Genomic DNA, 12821 nt, shown 5'->3' with positions numbered 1-12821 from the left:
AGATAAAAGAAAAATATTAATTAGAGGAACAGATACTTTTTGATAGTGCCTATCTGAAAGGGAAATTGCAGGGTAGAAATAATGATGAAGCATTTTCTAGTGATGATGAAACATTCAGAACTGAATTAAAGTGATTTCCCCACCAGAATCTTGATCTTTTCAAATGTTTCCAAGAAAGGCAATAGTGAGATGAGACAGAATCCAGTTGATATATGAATATGTGGTTGGAAAAAAATTTCAAGTATGCTTTCATGACTTCTGTTTGGAAACAGATGACATGAGTTTGCTCATAAGCATATTTGTTTTTGATGCTGAAAAAAGAAGAACAAAGCGACTTCCAATCTTCATATGGAAATAACCAAGTTGAAGTGTGATTTTACTTTGAAGTCAAAGTAGGAAGAAGTAGCAGGAACACAGTACATTTCTGACAAAGTGATTTTATTTGGGATTGTCTTTTTTTAAAACGTAAAAGTGACTCCCTTCAACTATGGACAATTTCATTTTTTTGATGATAAATTCTTGGTCATGCTTCTTCTATATGACTTAGATGACCCTCTGCATTTGGGAACAACTCTGAATCATCCAGGAAACAATATGTTGCATTCAGAGAAGGTAGGACTATTTTGTTTTTCTGTATTGAGTGCATGAAAAAGATTTCATTGATTGTGGCTTTGCCATGGCTCTTTGGATACAATATGTTTGGGCATCAAGCTAAGAAATGGTTGCTATCACTAGTACCAGAATATAGCAGTTTGCTTGCTAGATAATCACCCTTCCTGGTGCTATAAGGAAGGAGGAAACTGACCAGGCTATTGTTTCCTTTTGAATCTATGGAAAAGGAAAAGTGGAGACTGACTCTACATCAAGGTCTCAACGTCAAGGTTAAGGTTTCTATGTGTATACTATGATTAACTTGGCAGGTCTGACTTCAATTCAGCACCAGCATTTCTGTCCTCTCTACAGGGAGGACAAGAATTATTCTGTGGCCACCAGCTTTCATGAAGCAAACTAAAGCATTTCCAGGAAAGCTCACCTTGCAAACAACAAAAATCTTCTGGATAGCCCTCATTTAGCAAGTGGTTATCCAGCTTCCCCATGGAAGCCCCAGCAGGTCTAAAATATTTCATGTCCTCACATATGGTCTGTTTCCATGGGTCACAGTCTCATGCTTGTCAGTTCCCAGGAGGCCTGTACCCTTCTCCAAATGAGGCCTATTACTTTATACAGTTTCAAGTGCTTTGTCTGTTAAGGCCTTTGAATCAAACCAAAATCAGACCAAGCTGTGTGTTTTTTCTTGCAAGGGGAAGGGAAATCTGTGAAACTTAACAGGCATGCAGCTTGAACTGATTCAGTACTGGGATTTGCCTCATTTGTTCCCCTGCTGCCAGCACTCCTATCCTTACTTCCTTTTGCCTCACCCATTTAGCCAAGGACACATTCAATCATGACCAATTTCACTGACACACAAAACACTTCTAAATACACTAGTAATATAAATATTGCATGATTCTATAGTTAAGTGTCAGAATAGAACTGTATCCATGTGCAGAAGCAGACAACATTCTTGTGCTAGAGGTGATATCTTCTTTTAGACCAACTACATAGTAGCAAAAAAAAAAAAAATCTTTTGTTGCAAGCCTTCAGGTCCAACACCCTTCTTCAGGCAGAGGAGAGTTCAAAGTTCTCCCAGGTAGAAAAGAAAAAGTTTTCCAAGGTAGAAAAGAAACTTCATCTTGCACAGGGGAAGTAAAGGATGGCACGTTTCCCCTGGGTTTCAAAGTGGAGGGTTTAGGGCTTGGGCTGGGACAAGTTGCCAAGCTGGGCTGGGGGGGGCGTGGGATGAAGGCGCAGTAGCGCTGGGAGCGGGAGCTCTGCCTTGCTGCTGCTTGCCAAGCTGGGGTTGGGGTGGTGGGATGCAGACACAGCTCACTTCAGGCGGAAGAGAGCAAGTGGCAGCAGAACATAGCCCCCACTCCCAGTGCTGCCATGCCCACATCCCACACCCCGTACTGGCTGGCAAGTGGCAGCAGGGCAGAGCCCCCACTCCGAGTACTGAAGCAGGCATAGCAACACTGGGAGTGGGGGCTGTGCCCTGCCACCACCCAGAGTGAGCTGTGCCTGCATCACACCTGCCACCCTATGCTGGCTAAGCAAGTGGCAGCAGGACATAAACCCTGCAGCTCCCCCTCTTGAGGCAGAGGCAGAGGCAGGCACAGTCGGAGGAGCCATGGGACAAGCCCCCATGGCTGCGCTGCCTAGCCCCATCCCCCACCCAGCCCCAGCCTATGACACTTTAAAAAAAAAAGCTCCACACTCACCAGCTACAGGAGTAGTGACTGGGGCCTCTGGGTGCTCATGGCAGAGCCCCCCTGCACAGCATGGGGCAGCAGGAGACAGTAGGGATCACGCCCCCCACCTGGCACCTGTGCAGGGGTTGGAGGCCTGGGCTGCCTCATGTGACCTGGGAACTTGATCAACTCCTGGACCTGCTGGAGGGTGCTGCTGCATAGGCAGCCTGGGGACCCAAGCCACCTTGAAACAGCTACCAGAGTCCTGGTTAGTTCTTTGGCCCTCTGTGCAGTGACCTCTGCACTGCACTCTTGGCCACCTGCTGGGGTTGCAGACCCGAGCCGCCTCGAGCAGTTCCCAGGGTCTGGGCTCAGTGCACCAATTCATGCACTGCTCCATGGCCCCCTGCCAGGGAATGCAGACCTGGACTGCTTCAAGCAGCCCCAAGGTCTGAGCCCCGTGCACCGCTCCATGCACCAGTGGGGCTGAGGCACCATTTCTGGTGGGCGGAGGCCTCTTCTGGGTGCTGCTTTGCTTTCTGGGCAGCTCTTACCCAGATCTTCTTAACACCTTCTTACTTCATCGTCCCCTGACACATCTTCTGTATGTTGGGCACATGACTCCTTTTATTCGCTTTGGAGGCTCTGTCCCTGAAGTCTTGCTGGATCTGCAAAATGCAGGCTTCACTCAGGTCCAAGAGGCTCCTCAGCCTGCCCCTCCCACACTTCCAGGGAGGGCAGCGCTGGCCCTGCCCAGCCCTTAACTGAGTGGTGGATGGGCTCCATCAATCAAAATAAAGATTTTCTGAGCCCAGGATGTGCCAGGCTGAATTGGTAAGTCTGCCACACAAGTAACCCAGGAGGCTGGTATGTAGCCCCTTTGATCTGGATGAGTGAAATATTACCAACCAATTTATGAAGTAAAAAGTCTTTAAACTATGGGACAACAGAACTGTTGTGGTCTTTTCCAACAATAGCATGAAGTAATTGAAATCCTAACTTAATAGCAAGAAGTAACTGATTCTAGTCCTTTATGGTTATGACAGCAGCTAGACCTTAAAAACATATATATGAACCATCACCTCTCTCTGGTTTTTTCCTCCTTTCTTTTCCTTAAATTAGTTCTGTCAGGCCATCCCATGCAGTTAAGTGCTTTGGGCAGTGGCTTCTATTTTGAGTGAATCTCAAATTGTAAACAGACACCATTAATATAACTTAGACATCAAGTGGCACATACTGTATTTACCTGAATTCAAGAGGAGATTGCTCCCTCCTCCCACCCCCAACCAACATGGAGAAAGAAAAGACTCTTCTTAGATTTTGAGTGCCAGTCTGGAGCAGGTAGTGGCTCAGCTCTGGCTTTGTTCATGGCCCCTGGGCTGAAGCCTGAACTGAGCTGGTGCCTGCCCCAGGCTTGAATGACTGGTTTGGTGGGGGAAGAAGTGCACAGCAGGGGGAATATGAGAGACACAGTGTGGCAGTGGCAGGGGGTGCATGGGAGAGAACTGCAGTATGTGGTTTGGGAAGGAGTGCAAGGGAGACTACACAATTTACTTTCCCACTGCCACTGCTGGCTGCCCATAGCTGCCATAGAAGGTAAGCAGCAAGAGAAGCAGGCAGCAGGGGTGGCATTGGGGCTGGGGGACAGGCAAAGGCATGGGGAAGAGCAAGAGGTGGGGGGAGCAACACAGGCATGGAGGTCCAAGTGGGGGATTTGGTCCCTTATTCTTCTATCTCTTGTTTTCCCACCACAACAGTGTGAGGGATGAATTTAACATGACCTCCCCCCTCCCCAATAAATATAACAAATTTATATTTATAATTTTCTATGTATAGAATCTAATCACTGAGGGGTCATCTTAAATTTGAAATCATCTTGGATTAAGTTAACACAATATTTGTATTGAAGAAACGTGTCCCTGAAAACTTGGGCCAGCAGGCTCAGCACTTCCCTGTGCCTGATTAGACAAAACACCCGATGGATATTTATGTGGGGGATTGAACTCTGCTTTATCCAAAGGTGTTGGACCTCTACTCCAAGCCCTCTGCTCAGTCTCTGCTGCAATGACCACAGGGTGAGGCTTAGTTTGAAAGCAAGTATGTTTCTTTATTAGGCTACCAAGAGTGATTAGTTTGTGGCATGTGCTGGGAGAGAGAAATGGGAATTCAACATAGTCTTGTCTCAGCCTCTTGCTGTTTACATCTTACAAAGCATTTTCCTACTGAGAAGCACTGTTTGCAAACATTGTTCACCTAAGTTAGTAAATATAATTTGAGTTAGTTTAATTTAGCAAACATTGTGCCTCAGTTTTCTTATTTTGCTAAAACCAACAAATGCTTTTTTTCTTTTGTAAACAAGTGCTGCCTTTAAAGGACAAAGAAGTAAAAGGAAAAGAAGTTGTATAGAATACAGTAGTAACTAATTCAAAATGTAAACATGGACATATAATGAAGTCACCAACAAGAATTGCTAAGAACCAATAACTACTTTTAAGGCAGCAAAAACATAAACCTGTATGTATATCTTTGAAAAGACCTTTGCAAATCTGAAAAGGAAAAAAATGAATCTGCAGTAATCAACAACACTGCATTATTGAGCACACTATAAAAAAACAAACAAAAAATAATGTGGCACCACTTTGTTTAGCAATAATTATGCACATAAAAAGTAATGTTTTCTGCAACAAGCAAAACATGCATAACATGACACACACAAATACATGCCACACAACACAACATGTATAAAACAAAGCACATTCAAAAACTATGGCACCAATTATTATATTCTTTCATCTCAAACATAACAATTATTTTAACCTTTTATCCAAACGTGTAAAGAAAAATTTAAAACAAAGTTAGAAGAAGACAAACTTTACTTAAAAATTGCTGCACTGCAGGAGAAATAAATATTTTCTTAGGTAGAGCTGAGAACTGTTAACTTAGTACTTTCATGGAATACAAACTCATTTTTGGGCTTTGAAAAGCAAAGTGGGGGTTAAGCGTTCACAAAAAGATGAAAGGTACTACTACGACTTAAACAACCAAAACTTCCATGTGGAAAGAAAAATGTTCGTTAAATTTTGGCCTGAATTTTGCCTTTTAGATGAACTTGCCACACTGTAAGGAGAGAGAGAAAATAAAAACAGTTAACATGTGCATCATCTATATGTAGCTTTGTTAATTGTATTCCTATTTATTTAAACTTTGCAGATTGTTTGGTTTTTGTTTTTAATTAATTCACATGGTTAAGATCCTCAACCCTTTTTGCATGAATTCATGGATCTTATGGGAAGCAGATACTTACCATATTTACTCAAATCTATGATGTGTTCCCCTCCCATTTAGCAAAGAGAAAGAAGCCCCTTATCTTGGATTTAAGTACAAGCAGGAGGTGAAGCAGTGGCTGTGGCTCCAGCTCCCAGATTATGGATTATGGATTGTATAGGATGGTTTGGATAGGGCTGATCTTGCTTCAGGCAGGGGGTTTATAGATTCATAGATGCTACGGTCAGAAGGGACCTCATCAGATCATTGAGTCTGACCCCCCTGCCTGGGCAGGAAAGAGTGCTGGGGTCAGATGACCCCAGCCAGTTGCCTATCCAGCCTTTTCTTAAAGACCCCCAAGGTAGGGGAGAGTACCACCTCCCTTGGAAGCCCATTCCAAATTGTGGCCACTCTTAACATGAAGAAGTTCTTCCTGATATCTAGCCTAAATCTGCTGTCAGTTTGTGATCATTGTTCCTTGTTACCCCAAGAAGTGCCCTGGTGAACAGAGCATCTCCGATCCCTTGCTGCGTTCCCTTAATGAATTTATATGCGGTCAAAAAATCACCTCTCAGCCTTCTCTTGTGGAGGCTGAAGAAGTCCAGGTCCCACAGTCTCTCCTCATAGGGCTTGTCCTGTAAGCCCCTAACCATACAAGTGGCCCTCCTCTGGACCCTCTCGACTCTATCAATATCCTTCTTGAAGTACAACACCTAAAACTGGACGCAGTACTCCAACTGCGGTCTGACCAATGCCGCATTAAGGGGAAGTATCATCCCTTGGACCTATTCGTCATGCATCTGTTAATGTATGATAAAGTATGGTTAGCTTTGCTGATGATTTCGTCACACTGATGACTCATGCTCATCTTGGAGTCCACTATGAGTCCAAGATCCCTTTCAGCTTCTTTGCTGCTGAGAGGATCACTTCCCAGCCAGTAGGTGTGCTGAATATTTTTACACCCTAGTTGCAGCACTCTGCATTTGTCTATGTTGAACTGGATCCTGTTGTGTTCAGCCTACTCTTCCAACTTGTCTACGTCTGCCTGCAGTCATTCCCTACCCTCTGGGGTGTGCACTTCACACCACAATTTAGTATCATCCACAAACTTGGACAGAGTACACACCACAGGTATTTGGATAATCATCTGCCCTTCTCCACAGTTGTCAAGGCCTGTGCTAAAAGAGCCCTCAGTGCTGAAGCCAGGGCACGGGGAAGTAGTAGTGCTGCAGCATGTGGCCCAGCCCCCAGAAGCCAGCAGTGGAGGCGCCGCAGCTGAGAGCAGCAGAGCCCTTGGTGCCCAGAGCGGGGCACAGGGTGGGGAGGAGCCCAGTGGCATGGGAGAGGCCTGGAGAGGTGCTCCAGCAGAGAAAACCCGATCAAGCTGCACCCTGACCTCCGCCACCTGAGGGAACGTAAGTGATTGGGCCCTTGGGTCCTACAGGGGAAAGACATTTGGGGCAGGCAAACCCAAAGAAGGGGCTGGGTGAGCAGCCCCCTGCCTAATCAAGGCCCTAAGGGCAGGGGCCCCAGGTACTTTCTGGACACCCCTCAAAGGACCCCATTGGAAGAAGGACTATCTCTTGCCCTGGATCAGGGACTATATTAAGGAATAGATGTTATTAAGATTGTTCATGTTTGCACCTTATATTTTGCAATAGAAATGTTGTGTTGTGGCGTTGTAAATAGTGTTATTTAGGGTTTGACCTTGGTTATTGGTTAGTGTTCACTGTGTAAATATATGCATATGGTATTTAGTTTTATGTATATTATAATTCAATAAATTGTATATAGTTAGAAACTTTGGGCTTGAGCTAACTCTATAAAGGAAAGAGGCTCGAAATTCTGGCATCCCTTTCACAGCACCCCCTCCTGTCTACCCATCTCATCCTACTGAGAATAGGACACACTCTTCGGTGTACCCGGGTTACACTTATCACACAAGCCACAACCCAGTCCCCCAAAGCTGTGATTTCCAGTATCCTGCTCTAAACATGCATGTTTCAGGTGACTCATTTTTGTCTGAACTGCCCCCTTCTTTATTTTAACCAGTTTGTTTTGTTTAAAACATCTTTCACACCAAAGCTAACATTGCATGAGGGGGTCAGCAGAGAGATGGTGGAATGAGTCTCTTGACACCTTTGTGTTTTGGTTTGATGAGCATTAGAGGTTATTTTGGGTATTGACAACTGCAAGGAGAAAAAAAAAAGTAGATACCATATTTTTCGGACCATAAGACGCACTTTTTTCCCCCCAAAAGTGGGGGGAAAACGAGGGTGCGTCTTATGGTCCGAAGGTGTGTGTCCCGGGGAGACGGGGTGGAGCTTGCCCGCGGAGGCGGCAGAGCCCGAGCGGGACATCTGCCGCTTGTTTACACCGGAAGCCGGCGCCCATGCCGGTGGCCGGGAGCCAGCAATAAAAATGGCCGGCCACCGGCACACATAGTCTCTCCTGCCATAAAAACTGGGTGCGTCTTATGGTCCGAAAAATACGGTAATCATCTGCCCTTCTCGACTCTGGTTGCCTTCTAAGCCCTAATACTCCTCAGTCCTATCCTTCTGTTTTAAACAACATTTTCACAAAATTTGGATACTTTTTGCGAATCCAAAATGCTGGAATCAGGACACTGAATGAAAACCTCTTACAAAGGATTAAGTCACTATCCCTGCTTGTTGCAAAAATAAAATCAATGTGCCAGGAAGACTCAAAAAGAAGTGTCCCAAATTTATTCTTTTTGAAAAAGAATCTGGAGATTTTTAAGCCTCTCTCATGAGTGTTGCACACCTGTACTAGTACAAATTGGCACTACTGAGTTTTGTCATTCTGGGTGCAATCTCCACCTCCACTCAGCTCAGCCATTCACGTTCTGTTTGTATAGAATAAATGTGAAATATCCACCCCCATTCCTATACTTTTTCTTCTAGCCTGCAGGGTTGAAGGATGGCCTCAGGTCTTACACGTTGGTGTAACAAGCACACATACTTAGGTTGTGTATGGCAAAGTATGTTCTTTAGATTGTGTATTGTGGGGGGGTTTTTGGGTGTGTGTGTGTTTATTTTATGTGGGCAAGATGGTCCTTGTTGTTCTGGCCATGTGCTTGCATATGGAAAGCTGGTGCCTTGTATTTGAGAAAAATATATAAAGTCCTCTGGCCTGACTGGCCATAGGGAGCAAAAACTTTTCAGGCAGACTGGTTAAAAGAAAGACTGGAGTGTGTCCCTCCCTGACTAGTCAAGGCCAGGGTGATGTCATGTGGAGGGATATAAGGTGAGCCTGGATGGTTTGGAGAGGAGCAGAAGCTGCTAGGGGCTGCTGAAGAGCAAAGTCTCCTCCAAGGGAGAAGGAATTTGTAGATAGTGACAAGGGAAACTCAGGTAAAGAAGAGAGAGAGGGAGAATTGTCCCACTGTCTGGGAACTCCTCTCTCCTCCTTTTCTTCCTTCTTTTCTGAGGTTTCAAGGGATTGATACCAGGGAGGAAGGCATTGATTCCTTGGGTTGGCTCCCCAGGAATTAGGCCTGGTGGTTTTAAACAGGGTTGAAACCTGGGAGTTTCTAATCCTGCCAGCTTTGGGCTGGGGTTGAGGTTTGTGCAAGACACAAATTACCTACAGCCCAGGCCTAGAGAGTAAGCCTGGCTTTTCCCCTTTGTGCACAGCACTTAGCAGGTTTGTGTCAGATACATAATGCTATGAACCCTTGAATTTAGCACCTCCATCATGCAGAAAAATGCTCTGGTTAATTCTGCACCTGTGAAGAATGTTGAACAAAATTTGCAAACATTGATTTAAGTTTCTCAGACATTCTTGATGTTACACCCATTACACCTATTACCATAGCAGGTTTCATCAAGTGGATCTGTTAAACAGTGCTCCAAACAAGCTCTACACAGATAAATCTGTGTCTGTGTAGAACATGAAGGGGGTCTTTTTTATTCACAGTGTTTATGAATGTGCCCCGGGGGACAAAGGGAAAGGGGAGGGAGACCCCTCCTACGGCAGGGCTTGATGCAGAAACAGGCTGCTGTAACAAGAAAAAGAAAAGCCCTGAGAACAAGGCAAACTTACCTTTTATAGGAACAGCCAGACTGGATGAGCCATGGATGGGCAGAACATGCATGCAGTTCATCAGCCACTTTTATCTGAGGCTGGGGACTGGAGTGGGAGGATGAAGTCATCAAGGAACGCTGCCCAGCAGAGATAAAAGCTGCCAGCGGGGAAACAATTGTGGGGACATGGCAGGGAACAGGCTGCGGAGCCATCTCTTAAGCTGAGGAAGAGTTGCATGACCAGAAGGAGGAGAGGCTGGGGAAGGACACTTTGGAGGGCTCTGACAGTTAGTTAAAGGAGATGCAGCCCTGGATGGCAAGGGACCTAGGCCAGGGAGGAAGGCATCAAGGGATGACAAAGTCTGCAGTGTGAGTGGGGACTGGCTAAGGCCCCTCCCAAGTGTTTCAGTTAATTGTTTCTTTTCTTAATTTTCTCTAAGCCTTAGGGCAAGTAAAAAGGGTCATAAGCAATGCTTAAAGGGCATAGCAAGCCTGGACCACTTCAAGGACCTTCGCATAAAGAGGGGGACCCAGCACATCATCAGGGATGGCTCACCGCCCTAAATACACCTGAGTGAAGTAAGAGAACGGGGACCAGAGTAGACAAGGGTGCAGGAGGCAACACCAGAAGGCAATCAGGCTAACCACCAACTGGCTGTTCCAAGAGGGTGGTGCATGACTGGGGTGTAGGGGAGGCAAAGCCTCAAGAACACCTGCTGGGAGTAACACCTGACCTGCAGACCACTACAAGAAGGAGCCCCACTACTGCATGGAAGATCCAAATCATGGCAGGTGAGTGTCAGGGCATCCTTCGGGGAGAACACAATCCAACATAGCGGTTGCAGGAGCAGCCTCTGTGGCAGACCCTGGGCGCATACTTCAAGGCAGCCAGGGAGCATTTACATGAGATCAGGTGGACACAGAATGTCTAGAAAAATTGCATTACCAGCCAGAATAGAGAATCAAAAATGGATTGAGATAGTTACTGCAACTTTAAAATAAGTTCAAGGAAGTTGTAGTCAGTTACTCAAATTGATAGAATTAAAATGCTGAAGGATGAAGAGTTCTGAGCTTGAGAAGTATGTTTACAACCATGGTGCTGGAACATGGCCTTCTTTTTCAACTTGAAAAAAGCAAAGAACACCAGGCTGTGCCTTAAAAGATCATGTTGCCAGAGAACAAGGAAGAACTTACCAGACAAGCCTGTTTTGATTCAGAAGCAGCAACTTAAATCCACGAGTGGTAAATACCAATTTGCTCTGTAGAATATCAGTAGGAGTATTCTAGATGCTCCTTACCTTATCATCAGTCCCATAAGGATCTGAAAGCATTTTTTAGAGTTAAGCATTACTACTTCCTCTTTGATAAGTTATCATTACTACAGTCAAGTTACAATGGAATAAACTGAGACACAGCAAAACTGAATGGTTTCCATAAGTTCAGAGTACAAGAAAGTTAAGGCTAATAGAAGAACAAGATCCTCAAGGTGGTAAAAATTAAGCTATCTCCAGTGATCTTAAAAGAGCACTGACAATTTATACATCAAGCCCAGCCATTAGTTTTATCAATTAGGCTAGGGACAGAAATTACACATAAACTGGTGCAAGTGATCAGAAACCAGTACGAATCTACAATGCAAGAGAAGTTCAGTGCACATAAACCACTTTCAAAATGGCTAAAACTGCTTTAAGATAAAGATAGACAGGTGTAGTATCAGGCTTAACTGATTTAGGTTAAAACAGTTTATTAAACTTCTGTCCCAGTTCAAGTATCCCTCCAGATTCAAGTTAACTCACAGTACCCCAGCATCCCAGCATGCTTTGTACCTCCCTCATAAACTCCGCCTTGCAGAATGGGTAGGCTAGCCTTGGCTCAAACGGTCTGCTCCAGCTGAGCAGGGAAACATGCTCTAGCTCCCCTCAGCTCCTGGCCTGAGCCACTGCAGGCATGTGGCTACATTTCCGGATTCAAAAGTGGATGTTGGTTCACTTGCTTATTGGTTCAATCTACAAGGAGCAGTTTCTCTGACTTGAGAAGGGTATTTATAATCAGATCAATCACAGGTCACTCCCAAGAGATTAGATTGTCCAGTCATAAAGTCGTAAACAGATTTACAGAGAAACTACTCCTCTTCATGGAAGACAGGACTACACATTCCTGAAACTGAAGTAAGTGAGATTTGAAACTTACATACAACCAAAGAAGTTGACTTCTTTTTCTCAATTCTTATTTTCTCTATAAATCTGTTGCTGCAATCAGGGGTTGTTTTTTTTTCATCTATGAAAAATGACGTGTCTGGATGTATGATGTAAAAGACTTTATGACTGGACAATCTAATCTCTTGGGAGTGGCCTGTGACTGATCTGATTATAAATATCCTTCTCAAGTCAGAGAAACTGCTTCTCTTCACTGAAGACAGGACTACACATTCCTGAAACTGAAGTAAGTGAAATTTAAAACTTGCATACAACCAAAGACGTTGATTTCTCTTTCTTTTTTCTCAATTCTTATTTTCTCTATAAATTTGCTGTTGCAACAAGGATTTATTTTTTATCATTTATTTAAAAATACTTAAATATTGCACTTTTACAGTTTGGGGAATTTAATTAGAAATCATTATGAGAAACTAATTCTGATTGCTTGTAGCTAGGTACAGTTGCTAGCTACACGCAGTCATTCCTGCATTAATTTGCAAGTGTATCTCATACCTACAACATTTCTACTATTCTATCTTTACACTACTAATAGTCTTCTCTGCTGAAGGTTTTATGATCTAGAGAAACATGCAAGTTTATTGCAATACTTGCAAAACTTATGACCCAGATTCCTAGATCTTGGTTTCCTAAGCCAGTCCATTAGTTCAGTGAGTCAAATGGCTCCTCTTTGTCACCACTGAATTAATATCATTAAAACTGAACCATTCTGATAATCAGAACATTTGTCTGAAACACAGCCGTAGTGCAGGAAGTGCAAATACAACCAAACAGTGGCAGGAGACTCAGAATGCAAAGTTTGATCCCATTATGAGCTAAATTGTAGGAAAGCCTTTTATTAAAGGTAAAACATTTTAAACCACTATTTTTCTGTAAATAAAAGTTGAAATTTATGCCTATGTAACCAACAGTAAAATAGGTTTAATGTCAGAAGAATTAAGTGATGTCTAAGGCATCATTAAAAGTGCCCTCCAGGTCATTTTCTAGTTAATCCTGTCTCAGGAATCCAT

At 44.1% G+C, this 12821-nt stretch overlaps 1 protein-coding gene across 2 annotated transcripts in view; it reads left to right on the top strand.

Moving 5' to 3' along the window:
* The first annotated feature begins 449 nt into the window (after positions 1–449).
* HPGDS (hematopoietic prostaglandin D synthase) overlaps positions 450–12821 on the top strand; it is a 75159-nt gene continuing 62787 nt past the window's right edge. Inside the window, exon 1 of one of the 2 annotated variants that reach the window (XM_090034779.1) lies at positions 450–612. In XM_090034779.1, the coding sequence (XP_089890905.1) occupies positions 526–612 (87 nt within the window). In that variant the 5' untranslated portion in view covers positions 450–525. Of the gene's footprint in view, positions 613–12014; positions 12041–12821 lie in introns of those variants that run through there. The other variant, XM_090034780.1, reaches the window with a different exon arrangement.

The sequence above is a fragment of the Crocodylus siamensis genome, chromosome 2, assembly GCF_052110815.1.
Source record: "Crocodylus siamensis isolate JL-2025a chromosome 2, ASM5211081v1, whole genome shotgun sequence".
NCBI classification, from domain to species: domain Eukaryota; kingdom Metazoa; phylum Chordata; order Crocodylia; family Crocodylidae; genus Crocodylus; species Crocodylus siamensis.
This window is presented reverse-complemented; position numbering and strand designations above follow the sequence as displayed.